Source organism: Suncus etruscus, chromosome 4 (genome assembly GCF_024139225.1).
Source record: "Suncus etruscus isolate mSunEtr1 chromosome 4, mSunEtr1.pri.cur, whole genome shotgun sequence".
NCBI classification, from domain to species: domain Eukaryota; kingdom Metazoa; phylum Chordata; class Mammalia; order Eulipotyphla; family Soricidae; genus Suncus; species Suncus etruscus.
Window position 1 is genome coordinate 95,871,969 of NC_064851.1, and position 26,310 is coordinate 95,898,278.

The window sequence follows — 26,310 nt, forward strand, 5'->3', positions numbered from 1 at the left end:
TACCATAAAAAGTGTATATAAAAAGAAACCAAAAAGACATTTCAAGTCTTTCACAGAATTGATCTCCAGTTTCCTGGCTTGGGGGACCACATGGGACGCCGAGGGATTGAACTGTGATCAGTCCTAGGCTAGCGCGGGCAAGGCAGACACCTTACCATTTGCACCACTGCTCTGGCCCCCAAGATATTTTTTACAAGGCATTTAACTTCTCAGGGCATGTAGCAACCTAATACTTTGAGATAAAAATGTTGAACATTTTGAGATGGACATTTTCTAAATACAAAGGACACTGAGAATTATGCAATAGCTGGTGAAATGCCAGTCCACAAAGGAAATAAAAAAAACATTTTTTTCTGTTGAGTAAACTGAGGAATAATAATTTATTCTGCATCAAAATTACATGATTTATCACTCAGAAGAACAATTCCAGTTAAGTAGGAGGTGAAGTCCAAGAAAAAAAAACAAAAACAAAACAAGTGATAATACTCAAATATCAATAGCTAATGGTTATGATGTCAATAGTATCTCTTTTGGTGATTTTCACTTTTCTTATTAAATTATTTTTATAGCATCAAGGTATATCTTACCTTATACTTACCTTAGTAAGTATAGCTTGAGTGTAAACCTCCATTTGGTTGTAGAAGGAAAACTAATGATTAAATGACTAGCATGAAATTAACCTACTGAAACTTCCAAAGTCTTTTAATTTACGAAAACATAACCATGTCACTGGGCCTGGGAAAGCAGTGAGGCTTCTTGCCAAGGAAGATCAGCAAAGGCCAGGAATGGAGTCTCAACAGGCAACTGTATAGGAGAGGCCACTCCTGGATGGGGGAGATGAGCACTGGGCGCTTTTCGAAAGAGTATAAGCTGGTCTCTAGAAAAAAGCCCACATTCTGCTTTCCCCTAAGCCATTTAATTACCACTCATATATAAACATAAAACTGGAAGGTCTTGTGCATTCACAATTCTTTGAGCCTGATTGGCTGAGCCCAGTGTAAGTATCCCACTTTCACCTAAAATAAACAGTAATCTCCTCAAAGTTGCTCCTGGAGGGTCTGATCAATATGTGCTCATCCTCTGCTGTCTCACCCCACGATAAGCTCATGATAAGGTTGTGAAGTTGTCACGGATCCAAAATCATCAGTTTCATCTTCAATAATAGACAAAACATTCCCAAATAAAACTTCAGAAATACAGAAATATTTTTTGTTATATCTAAACTGCATTTGGGTCTATTTTGTAGATGGTCTCATTCCAGGAAAAAAGTGAAATACTGATTGATCGAGTCATTCCTTACTACTCACCATTCCAATAAAAATCAGGCTTTGCTAATGTTTAACCACTTCAAATTTTTTTAATTTTTTGTTTTGGGGCCATATCCAACAGTATTCAGGATTTACTCCTTGCCCTGCTGTCAGGAATCACTTCTGGTGGTGCTCAGGAGAACATATGGGATGACATGAATCTGGGCCAGTCGATTACAAGGAAAGTGCTTTATCTGCTGTACTATCTCTATAACTCCCACTTACATTTTTTTGCCCGATGAAAGACAATTTTGGGGCCCGGATAGATAGCACAGCGGTGTTTGCCTTGCAAGCAGCCGATCCAGGACCAAAGGTGTTTGGTTCGAATCCCGGTGTCCCATATGGTCCCCCGTGCCTGCCAGGAGCTATTTCTGAGCAGACAGCTCAGGAGTAACCCCTGAGCACCGCCGGGTGTGGCCCAAAAACAAAAAAAAAAAAAAAAAAAAACAAAAAAAAAAAAAAAAGAAAGACAATTTTGATGTAGACCAGCTGCCTGTACATGTGTGTGCTGCTTTAGAAGAAATCATGCACCTTGCTTCCTGCAGACTAGGTATCCATGGATACTGCCAAGAGTTTCCAAAGAAACGCTGCCGAAAATTCTCACCATGGCAGTCTGTATCAAAGAAACAGACATCACTCTCCCACAGAAATATATGGGGCTGATTTACATGAATTGTTTTCTGTCCCTCTTCATTCAGCAAATATGCAGCATTTACAAGTAAGTAGGATGGATCACTTAACCTGTTATAGAAAAAACTCTAATAGACAGGTCTACTGTGTAATACACGAACTATCTAATTTTAAACATTCCTATAAACAAGTTCTCAAAACAAATTAAACAATAGAAAATAGGAGAGGAAGACCCATGGCCTTGGAAATCATATCCCTCAATTTCTATTCCCAAATGACAGAAAAGGGTCAGGAGCCAACAGGTGAAACAAAATGACTTGAAATGATATCAAATCCCCTCAAAAGTTAAAACATTAAGAACTTAAAGTTTATTTTTTAGCTCATAAAAAACCCTACACCATGATACTCTATCTATGGCATTTTTATGACCATATCCTATTCTGTACCTGCTTTTATCACCCAAATTTCATTAGATTTCCTCCCCCCCTTTTTTTTCTGAAGTCTAGCAGTGGAAAATAAAGAGACTCACATTGGGAAAAATCAAAAGACCATCAATATCAAAACACAATAGCTTGAAACAGAAAAATAAAATATTTATTACAAGAGTAAAGCAACACGGAGAATCATCTCAGGAGTTGGGCTTATGAGCCATGGCAGCTATGTCAGAATTTCTTTCTGATTCTAGTTCAGAAACAAGCTGGACTATCTCAGGGTGAGTGAATTTTCCTGCAAAGCAAGAGAGAGGGGTGAAAAGAGGATATTAATAAGAGAAGACAATAAGTTTCTCTAGCTTACTCTTGAGTCTGCCAGGGGCTGTCATTAGTGACCTGACCTATACTACCCGAAAATGAGAAACTCAATTTCGGATCCTAGAGAGGGGCCAAAGGATGTGACCTAGAGCCTTGACTCTGTCACCTGATGACACAAAACAAAAAGTGATACTCAAACAAGCTGATGATGAGATAGAGTTGGAGAGATACTTACAACATATAACCCCAACCAAAGTAGAACAGAGTACAGAAATGAAAACAATCTGCTCAAACAGAACTGGCAATTAATTCAGAGGCAGAGAACGTACCTACAGAGAAAAAGACTAGAAGCAAAAAAAGGGAGAAAGCACTTTTCCAGGATACAAACAAAAATGCAAACTTAGTCAGAAACTAACAGGTTTGTGCCCTGTTCCCTGCTCTTCAGTCTTCCCCAGTTTCTGTTCTGGGAATCAGTAACCAATTCCAAGCTCTAAAGTCAAAGACTATTATATTCAGTATCTCTTCTCTGTCTTTTCTTATCTGATGCTCACTGTTCATTTCTTAGTAAGTTCAATGCCACTTATTTCCTATCATCAGTTCTTTTCACTAATCATTCCCTTTCTTCTTCATATGATTGCTGGATTGTCCCATGGATCCAATTCACTCTGAAGTTCTATCAAGAGATGTCATTCTCTCACACAGCTCTTACTATAGGACCTGGACCTGTCTTCATACTGTTACAATTTCTTCCAGCTCATCCTTTATCAAATTTTTACTGTGAGATTTTACAACTACTTTTCCTCCTGTTGCCATCTTCTCCATCCATACAAATTTTTCATCTGGAAAATAGCAGCTTCAGTTTGAAGAAAACTCTAACATTACTAATCATAATTAATGGTGATTAAGAAACTTCAGATTCTTTTAGTAACTTAGCCCATTTGTTCTATGACCTCCACTCCAACAGGAATATACTCTCTCCCTCTAACTCAGTCACTTCTTCCCCAGGTACATCATAACTACTTCAGAAGACAAATTACCCATTCATTTGTTTATTAGAACCCAACCCAATAATTTGAAAACTCTGCATATTTTCTGGATTATGTCTATCAGTATATAAATAGGTCTCTTTACTTTGTGTTAAAAAAAAACAACTCACTTGACCGTGTAAATCCTCTAAAGTACAGCTTACATTTAAAGTCTTTCATTCCTTTCCTCCCACCGAAGTTGAGCACACTCCAGCTTTAACTTCCACTATTCCACCTATGCTGTTCATAGAAAGGAAACAGACTGTCTCTATATTAATAGTCTGATGGCTATGTACAATTTCTATCTTGAAACACACTTTTCTCTTGACTTATGGGATTCCTGATTTTCTTCCCACACAATTAATCTTCCATGTCTTCCCTATTCAGAAGAACTCCATACTTCAACTTGCTAATTCAATGTCAACACCAGCCATCAACAGTCTGGCATTATGTTTCTCCTCACTCTAAAAACTAACAGATTAAGAGAGATAGAGCTTATTTTCACTTAATATAAATTCTCTCTATATCACATTTTCCACTCAACCACATCATTATAAAACCTTTCACTTTTGTAATTATTCCCATTTTAAAGATAAGGGCACTGAGGCCTAAAGATGTTAAAAAAAATTCTCTGGGGGGATCTGGACTGTGTGCCGCAGAATCAAGATTTAAAATTCAAGCAGTCTGACTCTAGAGCTGTACTGTGAAGCATTCAAATAGTGATATCAACTATTTGGGTTTTTCCTTTAAGTCCCTATTTCTCCTCTAATTTATATATACAATGCATCTAAAAAGCAAATTTCAGAATACAAAGCATTTCCACCTACCTTAACAAGGACTGTTACCATGAAGAGGCACAAAATCTGAGAGGTTAAGAGGGGCCTCCAGAAGCACTGAGCAATGGTAGTTGGGAGAGGCAGGTCATAAATCCAGTGCTCATGCTCCAAGGCTACAGCACTCTTGTCTACCCAACCACCCCTCGTCAAGCACTCATAGTAATTCCCAGATGTTCCCTATAAAAGGGCCAGAAAAGGTAGCAAAATGGTGGCTTGCTAAACAGGAATAAATCTGACCAAAATCTAGACTGCTGACCTGCTGTGGAATCATAGAAGTCTTGCAGTCTCCCAGGTTTGTTCTCCAGGGCTTCATATTCCTGTGCTTGAAGAATCATCTCACACTGGTCCAACTGCTTCACAAACTTGGCTTCTGCACTGGATTGGGTCTCATATTCCTAGTAAAGAGACAATAAAATTAACTTAATTAGTACTGAAGTACAGGGTGCTTAAGGGAAACTCTGATTCTTTTTTTTTTTTTTTTTTTGGTTTTTGGGCCACACCCTGTGACGCTCAGGGGTTACTCCTGGCTATGCGCTCAGAAGTTGCTCCTGGCTTCTTGGGGGACCATATGGGACACCGGGGGATCGAACCGCAGTCCGTCCTAGGCTAGCGCAGGCAAGGCAGGCACCTTACCTCCAGCGCCACCGCCCGGCCCCGAAACTCTGATTCTTATACCTAAAATTAAAGTCACAGTGAAAGAACATTATGGGTTAGCCACATTTTTCCATTGCATACACATCCACATACCAACATTGCAGAGTTCCACCTGCAAGTTCACAGCTACACACTGGCAATCCATAAAGAAGGCTATGTCCACAATTCCATGGATTCTACTGAGCTGTCTGTATGAACACTTCCAAGCTCTTTTCTGTTTAATATTTTGTCTTTAATTCCACTGTTAGTCCTTTATCCAAGTGTTTTATATTTGTTTGATATTTGGAGCCACTCAGTGGTGCTTGACTTATTCACAGATCTGCACACAGGGATCACGCTTGGCAATGCTGGGGAGACTATGTGTGCCTGGATCAAACCAGGAATGTCAGCTGCATGCATGACAAGTGCTTTACCCACTGTACTGTTGCTCTGCACCTGTGGTTTATGATTTGAAGCCATACCTGATTGTGCTCAGGGTATACTCCTGGCTTAAGGGTTCACTCCTGGGGAGGTATAGAGAACCATATGGGTATCTGGGTTTGATCCCTCCTGGTTGGCTGTATGCAAGGCAAATGCCTTATCTACTACACTATATCCCCAGCTCCTTGTGTTTCCTATTTTAACTCAAGTTAATATTTCATCTATGTTTTTAAAATTATTTTTAACTTCATTTAATGTCCGGCTTTCTCCTTTTAAGTAACTTTCTAGCCTTCTCATTTAGTTTTGAATACCATTTACACTGGAAATCTCTGTCTTTACCTTTCAAATAGGGACATTTTAATAAGTCATGCTGCAATAAGACAGGGTTAATCAGGACCTGGGAATTTCCATGCATGTGGGTGTGTGAATGTGCCCCTGGGGAAGGCAGTGAAGACCTTTGCATCTCCCCACTGGTTCTTCCCTCCTCTGTGCAACTGAATAAAAAGTTCTAGGAAATCTGCATCATATAGCTGGCACAGTTCATACAAGCACATGTCTCAATTAAGCTAGTAGAACCATTCTTTTGTTAGACCCCAGTGTTCCCAACTGGCTATCCAGCAAGGTTCTCATCTGGAATTCTACCCCAGATGTGTTCAGATAATGAACCTGTCATGCTGTTTGGCAGGGTGCTATGATGTGAATCACAGGTCTCCTGGATTTTATGAGATGCCTTATTCTCCACAAGGCAGCTATTTGATTTGACAGACCTTAAAGCTATCAAGGGAAAGTATTAGGATATAAAACCAAGTACATTTGGTTTATTTAAACGGCACTGAAAATGATGAGCTTTTGTTTATCTATACTTACATTTATATATTTAATCAATTCAAGCCTATTATTTAACAAAAAGAAACTGGTTCAAGATTATTTCCTACCCCCGAACCCTGAAAAGAGAAAACAAAGATTTTAAGAGCACTAGGAAATACAACACATTTTACAATAAGTTCTGGTAAATTACATTTTCCATCTATTAAAAATAAATTTTGGGTATGTATCATTATAAATCAACATCTGTCCATATAACATCAATTTTACCACTGAAGATCTAATTCTTTCCTCCAAAATACATTTGTCCCACCTGCCATGAATTACCCTCCTATAGCCCACTTCTCTGTGGTCACTCTACATGATTTTATGATCTAAAGTTCACTTTTGTTTTATTTGATTCATTTAATTCTCCCATTGACCACATTGAATCATAAGATGTTGGTCTTTTTAATAAAAATGTAAGTTATTGTATTTCCTCCCAAAATAAAGGTGCAGACATTTCCTTTGGGAAAAGGCTGTTCCAAACTAAATGTGGATAGAGATGAAACTTATCTCTGGCATTTTTACTCTCCCTCAAGAAAATACAGATCATTTGGCTTTAAAATCACAGCCACTCATGCCTCCACACTCCAAAGAGCCAAAATAGTACAAATACTTCCAAGGACAGAATAGTGAAACTTTATTGTTTGTTTTGTTTGGGGGCCACACTCAAATGCCCAGAGCAATGTTCAGGACTTATTGCTGACTCTATGTGACCAAATGGGATGATTAAGAACCCAGTTTGTGCAAGAAAAATCTGATGCTGTATCTCTTTAGCCCCAGGAAACTTGTTTGTAAAGAGTACTGGTTAACCCAACTGTATTTTCCATTGATGAAATTTTGAGGAAAGAAATGTGGAAGTGGGTGGAAACCAAAGACAGATGGTTTTCGGGGCATTCAGCAATGGGGCAGGGGAGGAGGAAGTGGGAAATAGTACCTCCTAAGGCCCCATTAATATTCCATTAAGAGTAAAAGTAATTTCAAAATGCATAATGGTAGATGGACATCTTTTGGTGAAACATTGAGGGAAAAAATGACATTTTCTCTTACTGAAGTTTGATTTCATACTTCTACGGCAAACAATTATAATCAAGGATGCTTAATTGCTTTAAATACACATGACCCTCTGGGATGAAAACTATTTATAGTGGTGAACAGCCATAATTAATATTCATCAATCAACTGGCATTTTCTATGTAACTAGTACCATTGTAAGATCCACGCCTACAGAATGACAGTATTTTCTTAAAACAAAATACAAGAGTAAAGAGAGGAAATATAGTTTTCTAAATGCCAGACAATATTCTATTTGTTTTCTATATTTATTTCATGGCTAAACAAGACTAATAAATATAGGCATTTATGATTAATCATCAATTCTAAATGAATAAACTGAGGTAAAGTGGTTTATTAAGTTGCACATTTGTTGTCACAAAAAGTAGTACATCACTTATTGTTATCACAGAGACAACAGAAGAGCCAGTGTTTGCAAGCTGGAAGTGTGATATCAGGACCCATCTAAGAGTTAGGGATGTGACTCAACTGGAGAGTTATTCATGAGGTCCCATGTCCAATTCAGGCATAGTAACACATATATATGTACCGTATTTTTCGTACCCTAAGGCACACTTTTTCTCCCAAAAGTGTGTGTGTGTCTTATGGTCAGGTGCATCTTATAGAGCGATAGGTTCTAAGACAGCACTATAGGCAGTTCCACCAGCAGCCAGGGAGAAGAAAGTAATAATCCTCTGTTAGAGCCTTTGGGATGCCCACATCTTGATTTTGAGCTAGAAACTTGAATTATGAAATTATATTTTGGTTTTATTTTTGGTCGTTGTTTCAAATCATGCAAGTTAGTGGTATTGCTAAAGCAGCTCTGAAAAACTAAGACCTTCCCTTACTACTAATAAATAGTATCTATGGTCTGGAGAGATAGTACAGAGAGCAATGTGCTTGCCTTGCCTTCGGCTATGCAGGGTTGATTCCCAGCACTCCATATGGTCTTTTGAGTACCACTAGAAGTGATCCCTGAGCTCAGAGTAAAGAGCAAGCCTTGAACATTACAGAATATTATAGCTCCATCCCCTCAAAAGTGACTGACAGGATATCAAATAAGGTGGAACTATCGATGTTCACTCAGTTAATGACTGTTCAGCAAAATGGCACACAAAATGATGAAGAAGACAGGCACATCACTTATCACTTAGCTTTGAAACAATTAACCAAAAGACCATGGACAAAGAAAAACATTCCTTCCTTCCTTCCTTCCTTCCTTCCTTCCTTCCTTCCTTCCTTCCTTCCTTCCTTCCTTCCTTCCTTCCTTCCTTCTTTCCTCCTTCCTTCCTTCCTTCCTTCCTTCCTTCCTTCCTTCCTTCCTTCCTTCCTTCCTTCCTTCCTTCCTTCCTTCCTTCCTTCCTTCCTTCCTTCCTTCCTTCCTTCCTTCCTTCCTTCCTTCCTTCCTACCTACCTACCTACCTACAATAGAAGTAATCTATAATCAAGTTGTCACTGTCACAGGTCCTGGATAGAGGTGGGGAAGCACATTAGTTCACTAGGACCATAGTAAAAATGGTTCCAAACTGAGTGACTTAGGTACTAGAAATTTGTGTCTCTGTTTCAAAGGCTAGAAGTTGGTCTGCCATTACTATGATAATGGCAGGGTTGGTTATTCCTAGGGTTATGAAGGAAGGGTCTCCATCAGGCTGCTCACCTTGGCATGCAGAGAACTACTTTCATGTGCATATAGCATTCTCACAATCTCTCTCTTTGTTCAAATTTCCCATTTTTCATTTGGACACAGTTGAGTTGTTACAGTTCAACCCAACAAAATCACTTTAACTTCATTACCTCTGTAAAAATTCTTTCTCCAAACAACAGCATAAAGTACTAGAACTTCAATATCTGTATTTAGGGAGTCATAAGAACTAAGTACCTACCAGAAGTAAAGAGCAGTAGTTTATTTATTTCATCAGAAGATTCTGTAAGCTGGAGAAAACATATACTATGCATAGAAAGAGTGTCACCCTATTTCTTGAAAAAGTATACTTGAACAGGTATGGCAAAAAAAAAAAAAAAGGGGACAATTCTCTTTACAAGACAATGGGCAATATTAGATGATTACTTCCTAATTTAGTGTAATGATTTTCAGAGAGCTTAAATATACACACATAGACACTCACACACATATACACAAGCAACATGTGTACACTTGTTATAAAATAAAAAATGAGGAATAACTGTTATGTACAGTCTGCTTAGTACCCTCTAGATTCACACTTCAAAACTGTAAAACTGTGACTCATTCAGGGGGTGTGCAGGTGGCTAATAAAGACTTAAAAAGCCAGCCATTTTTCTCTATGAAAGCACTTTTTTAATTCCAGCATAAAAATGTAGTATGGCTGATTTATAATAAGATCATCATTTTTACTCTTTGGTTCTTCATGAAAGATGCCAACAATAGGGGCAGAAAAGATAGCACAAGGGATAAGGGATATAGTCTTATACAATAGCTAATTCCAGTTTGATCCTCAGCACTGAATATGGACTGTCAACCAAAGCACAGTCAGACAAGACCCCTGAGCATAGCTGGGTATGACCCCCAAACCAAAATAAAACAATAAGAATTTCCAACCTTTTCAAACCATGAAGGGTGAGGTCCAGAAAATAAATAAGCTCAGGGGCAGAAAGACAATACAACTGGCAATGTGCATGCCTTATATATGGTCAACCCAGATTCAATTGTCAGCACTCGTATTGGCCTTCTGAGCACTGTTGAGTGAGACAAAGAAAGGAAGAAAAACAGATAAGGTCAAATTTTTCTTATATACCAACCAACAGTATCTCCCTGTATTACTAATGAAGAAATGTACACCACTGCATCTTTTTTAAGAGGTTGGTTGGCCTTCCTGTGACAACTTTAAAGGATTGTCATGTTCTCAGAGTGGCTGTGGTGGGGTTCCTATCCTGAGATCTTTTTTTTTTTTTTTTGAATGTTTGGGCTTTTTTTTTTTTCAAAATAAACAGTACACATAGACTCGTGAGAATGTAATAGATGAAAGGAATAGAAAATTCAAAATATATCTTTTTTAAAGAAGCATGTCTTCATTATAGATTGTATATAATTTCAGAAATAGGATTTATCTTTTTAAATCAACTTTGTTAACTTAAAGAGACTTTGATAGGATCAAAACTTATAAATTGAAAAAAATTGAAGGGGCCGGGCGGTGGCGCTAAAGGTAAGGTGCCTGCCTTGCCTGTGCTAGCCTTGGACGGACTGCGGTTCGATCCCCCGGTGTCCCATATGGTCCCCCAAGCCAGGAGCAACTTCTGAGCACATAGCCAGGAGTAACCCCTGAGCGTTACCGGGTGTGGCCCAAAAACCAAAAAAAAAAAAAAAAATTGAAAAAAAACTTATAAATCATTTAGAAGCTATTAAGTCCTATAAGCTCAGTACGTATCTATAATATGTATTATATAATAATTATATAGTAATCTAAGTAATATATATATTTTTTATAACCAATGTCTTTTTAACTGACTGAATTTTTTTCATTAGGAAGATGTTGTTATAACTGAAGTAGATTTTATAGTAAACTTTAATTAGCCATTTGGAGATGGCTAGAAAAGAGAAGGCACAGGGCACAAATTCTTATAAAAGACTTTCAAATTTAGTCTTGCCATAAGCCAAGGTGTCATATTTTTTCTCTTTTATGAATAAAAGACAACTTGACTCCAATTCATTATTTCCCACCTTACTATGTCCCAAAGTTCATTTAAAAGTACATACTTTGAAACAAGGGACTCTTTTTACCTAAAGAAACACTGCTATAATAGATATCAGTATCAGATGCCAGCTGAAACAGGCTCTGGGCTGTAAACCACACATACTTTGTCAGATTTAATTTTCACCATTATTTGACAAGGTCAGTATAAAAGATCCATGGTCCCTTATCTTAAACCCAGAGACTGGAAATATCTTAAACCCAGGGGCTGGAACTATTTACGTTTTCAGCTTTTTGAAATCTTAGAAGACAATATGTAAAAATATAAAGTTCTAATGGGACCTAGAGAAGACTCAGTTACCAAACAGATGAATATCTTTCCATAAGGATATTGATTTACACATCAAGGAAATGAGTGGAAATACAAACCAACCTCTTATTGACTCAGATAAGATTTTACTGCTGAATGAGTTCAGATAAAGTCAGGTTTTAGAAAATCAAAAATCAAAAACTAGTTTATCTGAGTTTTGTAAATGACCTAAAAAGTTTAGTGCATGTGGCATTATATTATTCTCATTTTGTAGAGGAAAAATGGTTGACCAGAGTTCAGTGAATGAAGCAAGGGCATGGAGCCAATGGAACTGGGATTCAGAACCACTTTCTCCAGCTCGATGTCCTTGCTCTATGCAATACTTCCTACTGACTTACAATGTTATTTGTCCTCCTTCGGTCCAGCTGAAACAGAAAGAGATGAAAGTAAAGTGGCTTAAGATACAGTAAGGCAGGGTGAGGTTCTGGTATAATGGAGGTGGGGGGGAGAGATGAGCTCTGAAGACAGAGTAATATAGAAATATGGATAGCAAAAGTTAGGGACAGAGCTGTGTTGGAGAAAAGATGAAGAATAGATCCAGGGCTTCAAACAAGAGAAGTGAGGATCTACAGTAGGAAAGGTGGCATTGTTGCTTTTCCTTCACAAATAAAAAGCACCCCATGATAAGGCATAAGCACACGAAGAAGTTATTTTCCTTTGTATTCTTGCTGGTCCTCCCAGTCAACTGCCAAAGTTCTGAAATCAGCAGACCCAGTTTGCACTGGGCATCCTGGATGCTCACTACTAACTTGGATGGAGACACAAACCAAGTCCTAACAGGATAGCCCACATTCTTTTCAAAAGCTGAAATGGCTGTGCTGAAGTGGGGTGTGCAGGGTGCAAAGTGAGAGCAATGTATCAAGAAATCTAAGGGTCAAAATTCTTGCCAGGCTTTTTTGTTAACAAAGAAAAGGGGGAACAGCAGAGACTATAGAACTGTGTATTTGCCATAAGAAATTCTTGTAGCAGTTGGGAAGTGAGAAATAGATGCAAACACAAAAGACTAATTTAGAGGACAAATGTCTAAGATAATGTAAGTCAGCCAAGACATCAATGAACAAAACAAACTAAGTTACAATAAACAGCTGCCATTTTATACACTTACTTCCCAAAGTCCATAGAGCTCCTTTCTGAGATCCTCTGGTAGGAGCTGTGTTATCTGCTTCATCGCCTCCTGAAAGAGCAAATCATTATTTAAATCATATTCATATTTATTTAAGTCAATAACTGATTTCCCAAAGCCAAATAACATGCTCAGACTTATAGGGTAGTAGAATACATTGCTCTATACTGGATAATTATTAATATGTTTAGTGAAAAATTGTAAAATTCTGCAAAAAATGAACAGCTATTCTCATTAACATAATGGAAATAACATGGTAGCATTTGTAGGCTTTAATACATGCTGAAAAGGCTGTTAAAGGGCAAAGGACTATGGTGTTGGGTATAGTATGATCACTACACATATTAAGGTGTGGAGCTACTCCCAGCTTCATACTTTGATTATGAAGCTGCAAACTGTCCCTGTAGTTCTTAAACTATGTTTATGCCCATTCCTCCTACTTTCCTTCTCAGACATCATTTAGTTTCAAGCAGAAAGACAATGACCCAACTGAGTCAGAATCCCCATGGCCACAGAGATTTGCCCTGTAACACAAACTAGTCACACAGGGGCCATATGAATGTCCCAGCTGAGGCTGGGAGAAAGACACCATAAGTAGAAGCCCCAAAGTCAGCCAAAACACATTAAAAAAGGAATAAAATAGAACTTTCATGAAAACAGAAGGTATCCTGGATTTATTTCAAATATTTGAAGTTCTAGCCTCTGCTAGCATCATCAGCATCCATCATCATTACCATCTTGTTCTTCATTTTTGTGTTGCTCCAATACCTTTCTAAAATATCACATTTGGGGTACATGCGGTCTATCACTCAATCTCATGACTTTAAATTCCTTCATATCTTCATTCTACACCTCTTAATCTGTTTCAGTTCTTTGACCACAGATGTTAGGCTCCTTGGGAAAAAATATGGCTATAAACCACATTTGGCAACATAAAGATTTTGTACAAAATCAAATGGCTGGGGAAAAAAAACAGTAGACTATTTCCACATATACTTATTATTGGTAATAAAAATTATAGTGGAGCCAAGGATATCAAGAACATATGTTCATAGGCTGAGGCCCTGGGCCCAGTCCCTGGCACCAAAACAAAACAAAATGAAAACAGAAGAACTCCCCACTTCTTCTCCCATAGATCCTGGATACAAATTAATTAAAGGAATAAAGTTATATATAAAATCATAAATAAAATTATAGAACCAACCACTTCCTTTTTATGACTTTTATCCCATTTAAAGTGATATATCCAGCATGAGATTTAGCAACCAATAAATATGCAATCTGACTCAGGAGAAATGGAATAGAGTCACTGCTTCTGTCATGTGTGATACTATATTTCTTTAATGCAGCCAAAGACTGAATTAGCTTCTTGGAGATCACAATTAATTCACTAATTAATGAGCTTCCTGAGAATGAAACTCCATATATACTTTTAAAAATAAAAAGCCAAGAAATAAACATTTGAGTGCTTTCTTCCTGATACTGAGTAATAATTTTCTAAATCTAAGTTCACTGATATCAGAATACATTTTGAAACTACTTAGTCAGTATTTTAAACTGGGTACCATAAGTCAGAGAATCAAGCTCATCTGTTCCTATGAATTTTCGTGAATTCATCACCCTTAAGCACAGTACACAAGTTTCCATTCCTGCTGGTATGCCGTGTCCCACTTCTCAATGGAGTTTTACCTTGTTCACACAGACATCTAGAGTCAAAATTTCTCATATGTCAAAGTTCTGAGCCAAATAAAATTTACAGCAAATGGCTTGTCTTTGTTTTATGGCAAACATCTAGCATATATTTTTCATCATGCACCCATCAATTACACATTACTAAGCTAAAAGGTATAGCAGTTTGCAATCTATATTGCAAAGTATACATTAAGATGGGATTGAGCAAGTTACTTAACCCTTTAGTCCTTTAGGGTCCTCATTTTTAAAATGGGCTCTATGTTCATAACCTGTCTGAAAGAAATCTTGTGAGAATTAAGTAGTTGATATATATTAAACATTTATTATTTGACATCTAATAAGCAGTCTATAAAATAGTCACTGTACATATCTTTTATTTTCTCCACTTTGTAATGTTCAAGAACTCACTCCTATAATAGATTGATTCATCTCGTTTTAAACTCCTTGTCCTTCACTGACTTAACTGCCAGAACCACTATGGTTCTACTTTCTGACAGAAGGTAATGTCTTTTCCCTTTGCAAAGGAGTAAAGCTGTCATTGCCATAATTTAGATGAAAGGTCTATTATATCTTGATAGAATATCTATTATATTATATCTTGATAATCCCTATTACACATCATGTACCCGGTTGGGTTATAATAGTTTATTTTATCCTGCTTAGGGAAGTCAAATTACAAGTATTGCTTTTACCCCCAAATTTTTCTCGAGGCTTTCATTTTCCCTTTCATTTTAATATCTATTCTCCTCCAAGCCAATCATCCTTCCAAATAATAGTATTTTCCCTGCCTCCTACTTCAATTTAAAGCTGACCTGATACAGTTAGCTAGCCTCCGGATAAATGATGCTTCCTGGTTCTCATTATGTGCTTTCCACCTCAAGCCAAGAAATCCTCCTTTAATTATTTTAATGCATGGTTTAGACATCCAAATCTTGTTCATAAACACCATCTGCATAAAGAATTGCTCACTTCCCGGATCCTTCTCTCTCTTCCCAAATCCTACCCAGCAGCAAGAAGAGGCAAGAGAATTAACAACACTCTCTAAGTCTTTGGCTTATTATCCAAGAACTTATGGTTCTTTCAATGTTTCCCTGGCTGTTCTGATTATATTTGTTTTTATGTGAATCAAAAAGAGAGGGCAACAGCCAGGAAGTTTAATGAAGCCAAATAATTTTCCTTTTTATTTATTTATTTTGGTTTTGAGAGTAGCTGGTGCTCTTAGATGTTGGAGATTGATCTCCAGTCCTCCTCGTGTAAGGTAAGCACCCTATATGCTGTACTTTCACTCTAGACACTTCCAAAAAAGTTTTCATCCATGCCTGGATCTATTGCTCAGTACCGTTGAAGTATCACTGGCCATGAACCAGCTTTTGTCAGGGCAAGTAGCAGGTTTTCTCTAAATTCCCATGTTGGAAATTCTCCCTTTTGACTTTGTTTTAATTCCAGAAGGTTCTGAGTTGATTTTTTGTTGTTGTTGCTATTTATTGAGTCACTGTGAGGTTCCAAGTTATAAAGTTGTTCATGACTGAGTTTCAGCCCAACAATGTTCAAGTAGCCATCCCTTCACCATTGTCCTTCCACGAATGTCCCCAGTTTCCCACTTGCCCCCTCGCATCTGCCTCTATAGCAGACACTTTTCTTTTTCCTATTAGATATTCTGGTTTAAAATACTGTTACTGAGAGATTATCATACATAGAGTTTATATCATTTTAGCACCAGTTCTTATCTAGGGAGATCATTTCCCACTAACAATGTCATAGGGGTCCCTTCTTGACCAAACCACCCTCACAGCCTCACGCCACGGTGGCAAGATTTCTATTAAGAACCAGTCTTCCTTGTCTTTATTTCTAATGTCAGTACTTGAGCTAACTGATATTTAATAATAACTGATATTTGGTATTTATTCTACTAATCAATTGAGAAATTATTTACTTACCATTATAGTACAGATTCCTATAGAGAAATATTTCTTTAGCTTCCTGCTTTTCAACATGCTTTCATGATTGTTTTGTTTTGTTTTTGTTTTTGGGTCATACCTGGAGGCACTCAAGGCACTATGCTATCACTCTCGGCCCTCTTTCATGATTCTTAATGAGCATTTTTAGAACTATACTCAGCAGGAAACACTCATTCCTAACATTATTTCCCATGTTTACATAATGTAAGATGTAAGATGAATTTTAAGTCCAAAACTGGAATTCCCTGTAAATGTTCTTGCCTCTACAAGGACAAAGATGTAGTTGGCTACTGAAATGCATTCTGTTTCAGTCCTAAGGCTGTCTATTTAAACCAACCTATCCTTTTAGACCATCTTTATGAAAGATCCATCCACCTAACAACTTGGAACCAAATCCTAAAAGTAGAGGCCATAGACATAGCATGGAGGTAGGGCATTTGCCTTGCATACAGGATAGTGTTTGAATCCCATATGGTCCTTGAGCCTGCCAGGAGCGATTTCTGAGTATAGAGCCAGGAGTAACCCCTGAGCACTGCGGGGTATGACCCCAAAACCAAAAAAATAAAATAAAATAAATAAAAGGAGATTGCAGAAATTCCTGAATTGGGTGCCAACCACTAGAAATATACACACAGACAAATATAAACGTTCTAGATTTTTCAATTACTGGTTCAATTATATCTTTCTCATTGACATCTGGTTTAGAGCTCTAATTAACAATAGTTCAATATCTAATTCATTTTGTATTAATAAAAATGTATTTTTATGTTTAGCCACTAAATTTAAAATTTAAAATTTTAAGGAATTTAAAATTCCTTAAAGATGGACAGATATAGAGTGATCACACTCATCCTAGGATAAAAAATAAAAATATATCATATGAGAATAATATCCAAAGACAATAGAAATAAAGAGTGGAAAATGCAGTTAAGACACAGAAGGCACCACTAAAGTAATAATATCTAGAAATGATCATGCTGCAAAAGAACTAGGAATTGAAATTAAGTAAAGTGATATGCCCAATACTCCTTCAGTAACAGTACTGCAAGCCATGGTACCTAAAATAAAAAGAGAGAAAGAGAAAGAAAGAGAGAAAGAAAGATTATTTGCCATAGAGGAAGGCTGTGGGTGGGATTGATAAAAGGGTAACTGGGGAAATTGGTGGCAGAGAATGGAAACTGGTGAAGGGATGGGTGTTGGAACATTGTATGGATCAAAACTCAATTATCAACAAATTTTTAACTCTGTATCTCAAAATTATTTAATAAAAATAAATGTTTAAAGAAAAATATTCCTTAAATAATAAGTAATAGTGGTAGTTATAGAGAACTTGAGATTTATAAAGAACTTTTCTATACAGACCTTAACTATTGAAGTAATCCTTCAAGTTCCAGCTATTTCTATTGTTCTAATGAAAGTGTGTTTGTCTACATACTAAAGACAACTGAAATCAACAGCACTAACGCTACCTGCATTAAATAAGACTGGGAGCAGACATCTTTTCCTGTTCTTCTGGTAAACAAGGCTGAGAACAAGCAAACACAAATTTGCTGCTTACTCCAAGATACCCTTATTTTCTGTAAGATAAGACTGTAAACAATTCAAAATAGAATAAGAACTAATATCTTACTCTTCAATACTCTCAGAAACCTTGCCTCACCAATCTGACCAATTCCAAACTATTGTGTCTTGAACTCTATGTAATTCCAACTAGTTGCCCATCTTGTAAGATCTAAGTATCCAGCCAGGCCTCAAAACTAGAAATATTCAATCCCATCATTATCTTTTCTGAGACCTTCCTAAGATTCTGTGAAGACTATGTTCTCCCTAACTGTCACAGGTGGTCTAATAAACTTAGCTTTGCCTCAGGATGAGGTTTTTGGAGGGTCTTCTGTAGAGTTAATTTTTACACTGACCTCTTCTCGCCTATGCTTTTCTTCTTTGGGAATATTATCTGCTGGTGCTATGTCCCCAACGATGCATTCTGCCATATCATGAACGAGGGCTAGACGTATACATCTGCTTAAAAAAAGTTAATTATACAGAATTATAGTAATTATAAGTTCCTTCATTATGTTTTGAAGTTACATAATATGCTCTATTTTCCCTCCACCCTCAGAGTAGTTAAATACAGTATTTTCTAAATTAATTATATTCTGCCAGCCTGTAACAGTTCTGGATAAAAAGTGCTACTTAATATTTAACATATTACATGGTTAAAGTTAAGAGGGTATTGTTCACATGAATTTATTTAAAACATGGTTGGTTTCCCAAAATAGCAAATTAAAACATTTAATAATTTAAAACTAGAAAGTCAGAATATCTGGTGGTAGTAGTGGTTTTCAACCTTTTCACAGCTGAGCCAGTCCATGGACTAGCAGATGAAAACCACTACATTACAACATTTAATCACTGATACAAAAATTAGAGTCAGAGCTGGAGAAATAGTACAGGGGCTAAAGGACTTGATTTACATACAGCTAATTCAGTCTGATCTTGAGCATACAGCTAGGAGTGATAATTAAGCAGAGAACCTGAAGAAGCTGTCGAACATCATTGGGTATCCCAATATTGCTCCCCCTAATCCCCAAACACACATTAAAACTATAATAATTATATCCCAAATGTATGTTAGATGTCAAAATGAGTCCTTTTATTAGTTTATTTTGTAGTAGAAGCTAGGAATCAAACCATAAAAGGCAACTTCTTCATCTGAGCTCTAGTCAAGCCTCTACATAAGGCCCTTAATAGAGAATTGGGGTAGATTTGGATAGATCCTGAATTTGAACCCAGAAACCAACATTTATTAGTTCTAAGTTTTCAAATTACTAAATTTCTCTGGATCCTCAGTTTTGTCTTCCTTCATTTTATCATCTATAAACAGAAAAAGTGGAGGAATTAATAATAATGAGATTAAAAACTTTTGGTATACAAATTAATTTGTTCAATTATGTTCCTGGCACATGCTGATCATTCAACAAATAACTATAGTCATTAGTGATAATGATTAGTGATAAGAGTAACTGATGTCAAAACAACAAAAGCAAATCCAGAGAAACAGACCATAGAGAACTCTGTTTTATGTCCCCCCCCCCCCCCCGCATTACCAAGGCAATACAAAGCCTAATAGGGAGGGGACTGCCTACAGTCTCTCTTACCAAGTTCAAATTTCAGGTTAGTTTTAGGTTCATTTCCATTTAAAACTATTCTCTCTGTATTGTCTTCAATATTTTTTTTCAGTTTCATATCACCTACGAAGTAACAGGACTTCTTGGGATCCCTAACAAATCCCGTGTAGCAATAAAATGGATTAATTTATCATTTCCAACATATACTTCTAAGCACCTCTTGTCAGGCCTCTGCTCTCTATCTCTTCTCTCCATCTAGTCAGCTCCTCAGAGCTCAACTCAGATTTTGTCTCCTGAGAATAGCTTGCTAATTTTCTAAAGTAACTTATTTTATACTTGTTTGAACCCACATAATTAATCTAGAATTGATTTACTGTCTCATATTAAAAAAAAACTGAACTCAAAAAGCAATTTAAATACTTGTTGATATAAGAGAAGATATCTTTTCTCAACTTTATTTTGCACACATCACTAAATTACACACTTCAAAAATAGGTGCTGCTATTGTAAAAAGGAACTAGGTTCAAAAAGTACATATTTACCAACATAATTTTAAAATTTTATACATTTCACACTAACCTTCAGGACTTTAAAAGCCCTATTATCACTTTTTTGTTTCTTGTAACTATGGAACATATTTTCAAGAAAAAACCCATAGTGCTGTTTATAATAACTGAAGCATTCAAACACATAGTTTCCTTTTCCCATATCCTGAATCTGTATATTTTGACTAAATTTTTCTGACATATAAATTATCCAATAGATAATAATGACACAGACTTCAGTCATGAAAAGTACTGTAATCCTTCAGACCAAAGACTCTAACAATCATTAGAGTTCAAGTCAGCTTACCGGTCTTTGTTAAGATGTTCATCTTTGGTCACAAGAGCCATAACTGCCATCCTGTACATGTGATCTGATACACTCTCTGGACTTTCTACATTTCTGTATACCCAGCCAGTCCGTGGAACTCTCTGGTGAAAATAAAGCAGAGAAAATAAAATAAGCATTTTTAAACTGCATCCCCCTCCCCCCAAAAAACAAACAAAAACAAAAATAAAGTAAACAAACCTGATAGTAACACAATGATCAGTAAGGACTTAAGGATTCACTTCAGTGGATCAATTTACAAACAAAAAAATAAAAAAGAAAATCATTTATGTCACAATAGACTAAAGGAATTAATATGTACACAGAACATTATCACAAAGCAGCAGAATTTATCTTTATTTCATGTACACACAAAATTCTCAAGGATTGATTACATATTGGCACACAAGTCTCAATATAATTAAGAATAATAATATATCAAACATCTTTTTGACACAGTTATATAAAGTTCTGAATCAAGCACAGAAGAAACCTGGCAAAAGCACAGATATATAGCACTTAAACAACATGTACTGAGTCACAAAGAAATCAAAGGATAAAAACTATTAAAAAGCCCAGGACCAGACTAGTACAGTGGTGCTTTCCAACAAATTTCCAAAGATAGAATCCCTATCCTTCTAAAAAAATAATTCTAACCTAAATTTAAAAAAAAACATCAAGTGAGGAAATACCTACCACTTTTACATATTTAACATTACCCTAGTATTCAAATCATACAAGAGCACAAATGAATAGGAAAATTAGATGTCAATATATCTCATAAACAGAAAAAAATATACAAAATATAAGCAATCCAAATGAAACAGCACCTTAAAAAGTTCATATAAAAGAACCAAGATTTATTACAGGGAAATAAAGATGGGTCAATATATGTAAATCATCTGATATACTATATCAATAAAACTAAGGATAAAAAGGATATATTTATCTCATATGCAGAAAAAACATTTGATTGGAGGTAGTTATTGTATTTTTAAAAATATTATCAGTAAAAAATAAACATCTCTAAATATAATAATGATCACATATGAGAAGCCCATTTATAAAACACAATACTCAATGGTCAAAGTTGTAGGTTTTTTCCAAATCCCAAATCAGAAACAAGATAGGATGCTCAATCTCACCACTATCATTAACAGTCTCTTACTAGGGATCCTGGTCACAATATTGATAAGAAAAATAAATAAAAAAAGATATTCAAATTGGAAAAGATAAAAATTAAAACTAGAAATGACTTGAGATTTTGCAAAGAAAAATTTTAAAGGCTCTACCAAAAACTTAATGAAAATAATAAATGAATTCAGTAAAGGTGCAGGCTACAAAATCAACAAAATATTTCATTTTTATATGCAGTAAACTAGCAGAAGGAAAATTATGAAAATGACACCACTAAAATCAACATCAAAAATAAATATCTAGGAATATATTTAATCAAGAAAGCAAAATTCTTGTACACTGAAAACCAAGACACTGGAAAAAATCAAAGAAGTCACAAAAACATGGGAAGATATAAGCTCATGGATGAGAAAAACTAATGTTAAAATGATCATTTTACTTAAAGCATTATAGAGTCAATAGAATCCCTATAAAAATTCAAACAGCATCTTTCAGAGAAGTAAAACCAAATCAACAATCTTAAAATTTGTATGGAACTAAAACAAAATTCAATCACATAAGCAATCTTTAATTAAAAAGAACAAAAATGACTATCATGGTCTTTGTCTCCAATTTTACTGTAGTAAACTTAAGGCTACAACAATAAAAAAAAAAGAACACACTATAGAATAAAAAGATACACTAAATAGAATTAAGAAACCAGAAATGAACCTATGTATAAAATAATACTTATACAATAAATAAGAATCTTTTAAATAAACATCCCAGAAAAATAGCACAATGCGCAAGAGTAATACCAGACCATCATCTTCTACCACATAAAGAAATAAATTCAAAATGGATTCAAAGTTTAAATACAAGATCTAAAACCTTGGGACACAGAAGGGCCCTAGAAATAGTACAGGGTAATGTACTTCCATGCACTCTATGCTGATTTGATCCCTGGCAAAAATATGGCCCCCTAAACTCACCAGTTGTGATTTTCTGAGTACAGAGCTAAGGTTAAATCCTAATGTAGGTCAAAAACAACACAGAGAAAGAATACCTGGATGATAAAGCCTTTGACATAACCTTAGTGATATCTTTGTGGATTCATCTCCAACAGCAAAGGGAAATAGAAGCAAATTTTCTTTTTTATTTTATTTTAATTTAATTTGGGCTGGGGGCTTTTTGGGCCACACCCTGCAGAACTCAGGGGTTACTGCTGACTCTGCACTCAGGAATCGGTCTTGGAAGGCTCGGGGAACCGTATGGAATGCCAGCAATCGTACCCGGGTCCCTCGGCCACCTGCAAGACAAACGCCCTAGAGCAGTGCTATCTCTCCGGCCCCAGAAACAAATTTTCAAAAGTAAATAAATCAAACCAAAACTCTTCTTCACATTGAGAGAAAGTTTGATTATGGAGAAAATATCTGTAAACTTTATAAGCAGACAGGTAAAGGTGGTCATAGGCACAAATAGGCACTTCACAAAGGAGAATTAAATAGATGGGTCAACAAAAAATAAGAAAAATAGTAAGATTTCATGTCATATCTGCCAGAATGACTATCAGAAACAAGATACAATTGGCAGGATGTGAAGAAAAAGGAAGGACCCTCGGACACCATGGTGGGCATGTAAATTGAGGCAATAATATGAAAAACTGGATAGATTCCTTGAACATTGGAAACTACAATTTAGTCATCTGTCTGGTTCTACTCATGCAGACAATATAAAACACCAATTTGAAAAGAAATATGCACCCCTATGGTGCTTGCTGTTCTAGTCATAATAGTCGATATGGTAAAAAACTAAATGTCCACCAACAGAATGGATAAAGAACTGAGACATATATTCACAATAAAATATTCATCAATTAAAAGATAAAATCTTACCACTGATCTCAACCTGAGTGAACCTTAAGTGGCATTATCCATGTAAAATAAGTTAAAAGGAGAAAAGTCACTCGTGGGAAATATAAACAAAGAGGACAAATGTAAAAAAAACTACACAGACTGGTGGTAAAACGTGAAGATTCTGGGGTGAAATTTGGAGAAATAGAGGGGATTGATGTCACCTTTGGTGAGAGAAACCAATGTTAGTTCAATGAGCATATATTTTTCGTGTGTTCACATGATACTTATTATGATATAATATTCACTGATTTTCCAAAAGTAAGTGGAGGGAACAGGACATAAAAACAAGGTCATGATTCAGAATTTATTTTAAAATGATTTAATACTAGTCTGAGAGCTCAGGGACTAGAGGTACTGCATAGGCCGGGTACCAGCTGCCTTAATGCACAGTCACCTGAGCACTGCCCAAGAGACACTGAGATCAGTTGGTCAGTAAGCCTTGATCCCTGCAGTGGTATGGCCCCTTAAAGCCCCCCAAAATAAATGAACAAGTTGTATATAAAGCTTCACTAAGAAAAATGATTGATCCACAATCAAATAAACCATGAGATGAGGAAATAAGGCTGAGTGTGTGTGTGTGTGTGTGTGCGTGCGTGTTCACATGTGTTTGAAAGTCCAACAAGTCTAGTTATTCTTTGTTACAGATGAGACATACACAAACCCTTTAGACCCCCCCCCCCAAAAAAAAAAAAAAAAGCCAAGCATCTTATGTTTCCTAACTACAGGAGATGCAGGAGATGGGCCTCTGTCTTCACATAAAGTGGAAAACTCCAAAAACTTTCAGGTGACTGTATTCCAAATTCAGCAACTCGAGGAATAAAGGCATCATTCTAAAGGCTTCCCGGTCAGGTCAGGACTCCTTTCGATTGATTTAGATGCTGCTTATTTTCACTCTCAGAAATGGACGCTTCTCCTAAGTTGATTAAGCCTTCAGACTGCTTTGGACTAGGGTGAAATTCTGCCCATCACGACCCAGAGGGGCAGTGGGTGGCAGTGGCCCATGAGGTGTTTTCTCTGCAAAAGACAGCTGAGTGGAAAGGCGCTAAACTAGCCTTGCACGTCGGCGGCAGGCCCGGGTTCGAAACCGAGCCCTGTCTGGAGAGGGGCCCTAGGCGCAGAGGCCAGGAATAAGTCCTGAGCACCACCGGGTGTGGGCCCCAAGACACCGTAGACACTCAAGACAGACAGAAAGCCTCGCGTCATATCTGCGCGCCGGAAGTGCTGTTCCTTCCACTTGAAGGAGCCCCACCCGCCAGCAACTCCTCAGGTCAGAGGCGAGGAGAACGGGCGGCTATTCCAACCCCTGGAGTGCGCCCCCTGGCCTTGAGCCGCCGCCTCAGGGCCTCGCACCCACGCGCTCTTCCTCCCCGTACAGAAAGGTCCGGACCAGGCCCTAGATGGAGGAGCCGCTTCCCGGGGTCCGAGCTCACCTTGAGCTGCCCCACCAGCCGCAAGAACTGCAGGAGGTTTTGGGCCGCCGGAGCCGCAGCCATCCTGACAGAAATCGTCGCACCGCGCCGAAAGCCCCGCCCCTTGCCCCGCCTCCTCCGTCCAGGCTCCTCCCTCAAAGCCTGGGCCCCTCCCCTCCGCTCACCACTTCTCTTTCCCCATCTTTTCATCTCTACTTCATCCTCCCTCTTCTTCCCTTTCCTTTCCCACCTTCTTCCCATTCTCAAGCTTTCCCTATTTCTCCTCTTCTTCCTCCTTTCACTTTTTGAGGTCTTCTTCCATTTCTCTTCCCCCTTTTCTTTCCTCCCCATTTGGTCCCATTTTCTTTCCATTTTACCCAGTCTCTTTCTTTCTCTCCTTTACCATCTTTGGCACTTGCCCTGTTGGTTGTTCCAGGATCACAATACCGTATAAGCCGGCATACTCAGTGCTTGATCCATACTCAGCACTACTCTCCTTACCTGTTTTCTAAATAAGTGCATCAAGTTTGTAAAGTTTTTTGCTGTTTGGAAAGCAAAAATGGTATTTAGCCTTGCATATTAGGAACTGATAAGGGGCGAGAGAAGCAGCTATCTAATTCAAGGCAGGTTGACTACTCGAGCTGGATTCCATGGCACGTGTTTTGAGCAGAGAGATCAATGAGGAATGAGAAATGTAGTGGGAGGACTTTGGTGGTAGCCTTAGACAAATGGCATCAAAGATAACCAACCACAAAGAAGCTGGAAAGTGGAAACAAGCTCGTCATGAGTCACTGCCACCACTCTGACGCTTCAAGTGTTCAAGAATCCCATACCCCTTCCCCAAACCCACCAATGACTGTCTCAACTATCTGTCCTAATTTGATAAATAGCTAATCGTCATTTTTGATGATATTTAGTGGACAAGCATATTGGAGGACTCATTATATTCACAATAAACTATAAGGGGTAGAGAAATTAAAGTGCTCTATTAAGAGAAAAATGAAATTGTGCATTAGGGAAATGGTTTTTATTTGGTTTAGGGCAGTAATTATGGAGAAGGTAAGATGATGAAATTTAGATACAATTTAAAGTAGAATCAAAGGGTTTGTGATAGACTGAAGAATTGACAGCGGAAAATGGAATTTAAGAAGTTAGCCCATCAAAAATGACTCCACAAACTTTGGCTTCTGGAAATAAATCCAACTTCAATCAACTTTTATTTTAGCCCATTTATATAGGGTTAGATTAAATTAATGCTAATGTGTTATAGCAGTAATATAAAACTAACACACATTGGATGACCTTGACTCTACCAAGTATCTTCACTCTTTTACCTGTAGGAAAATTGGCATACCTATTTGTATTCTTTCAAAATGGTGATTTATTTCATGGAAGTGTTGAAAAACCAACCATTTTTTCTAGTATTCAGAGAAATATGAATAAATCAGTTGAATCAAGTCCTGTTCCACAGAAGGGGAAGGGATGACTGCTTTTAGCATGGGACAAGGAAAATAATCCT

General features: G+C 37.1%; 1 protein-coding gene across 1 annotated transcript; it reads right to left on the minus strand.

The window, feature by feature from the left end:
• Positions 1-2,509: 2,509 nt before the first annotated feature.
• Positions 2,510-24,888, minus strand: HDDC2 (HD domain containing 2). The gene is made up of 6 exons (XM_049771150.1): positions 24,813-24,888; positions 20,333-20,454; positions 18,269-18,371; positions 12,685-12,753; positions 4,804-4,942; positions 2,510-2,663 (listed from the first exon to the last, which is right to left on the minus strand). Exons 1-6 carry the CDS (start codon positions 24,873-24,875, stop codon positions 2,566-2,568), a joined length of 594 nt encoding a protein of 197 aa, XP_049627107.1. The 5' UTR covers positions 24,876-24,888; the 3' UTR covers positions 2,510-2,565.
• Positions 24,889-26,310: the final 1,422 nt, after the last annotated feature.

What these genes read in the sequence shown, in the direction of transcription:
- HDDC2 (XM_049771150.1), bottom strand. Translation starts at nt 24,875, where the DNA reads ATGGCTGCGGCTCCGGCGGCCCAAAACCTCCTGCAGTTCTTGCGGCTG. An exon ending in GGCTGGTGGGGCAGCTCAAG is followed by an intron (nt 20,455 to 24,812) that starts GTGAGCTCGGAC and finishes TATTTTCACCAG; the next exon opens with AGAGTTCCACGGACTGGCTG. An exon ending in GAACATCTTAACAAAGACCG is followed by an intron (nt 18,372 to 20,332) that starts GTAAGCTGACTT and finishes TTTTTTAAGCAG; the next exon opens with ATGTATACGTCTAGCCCTCG.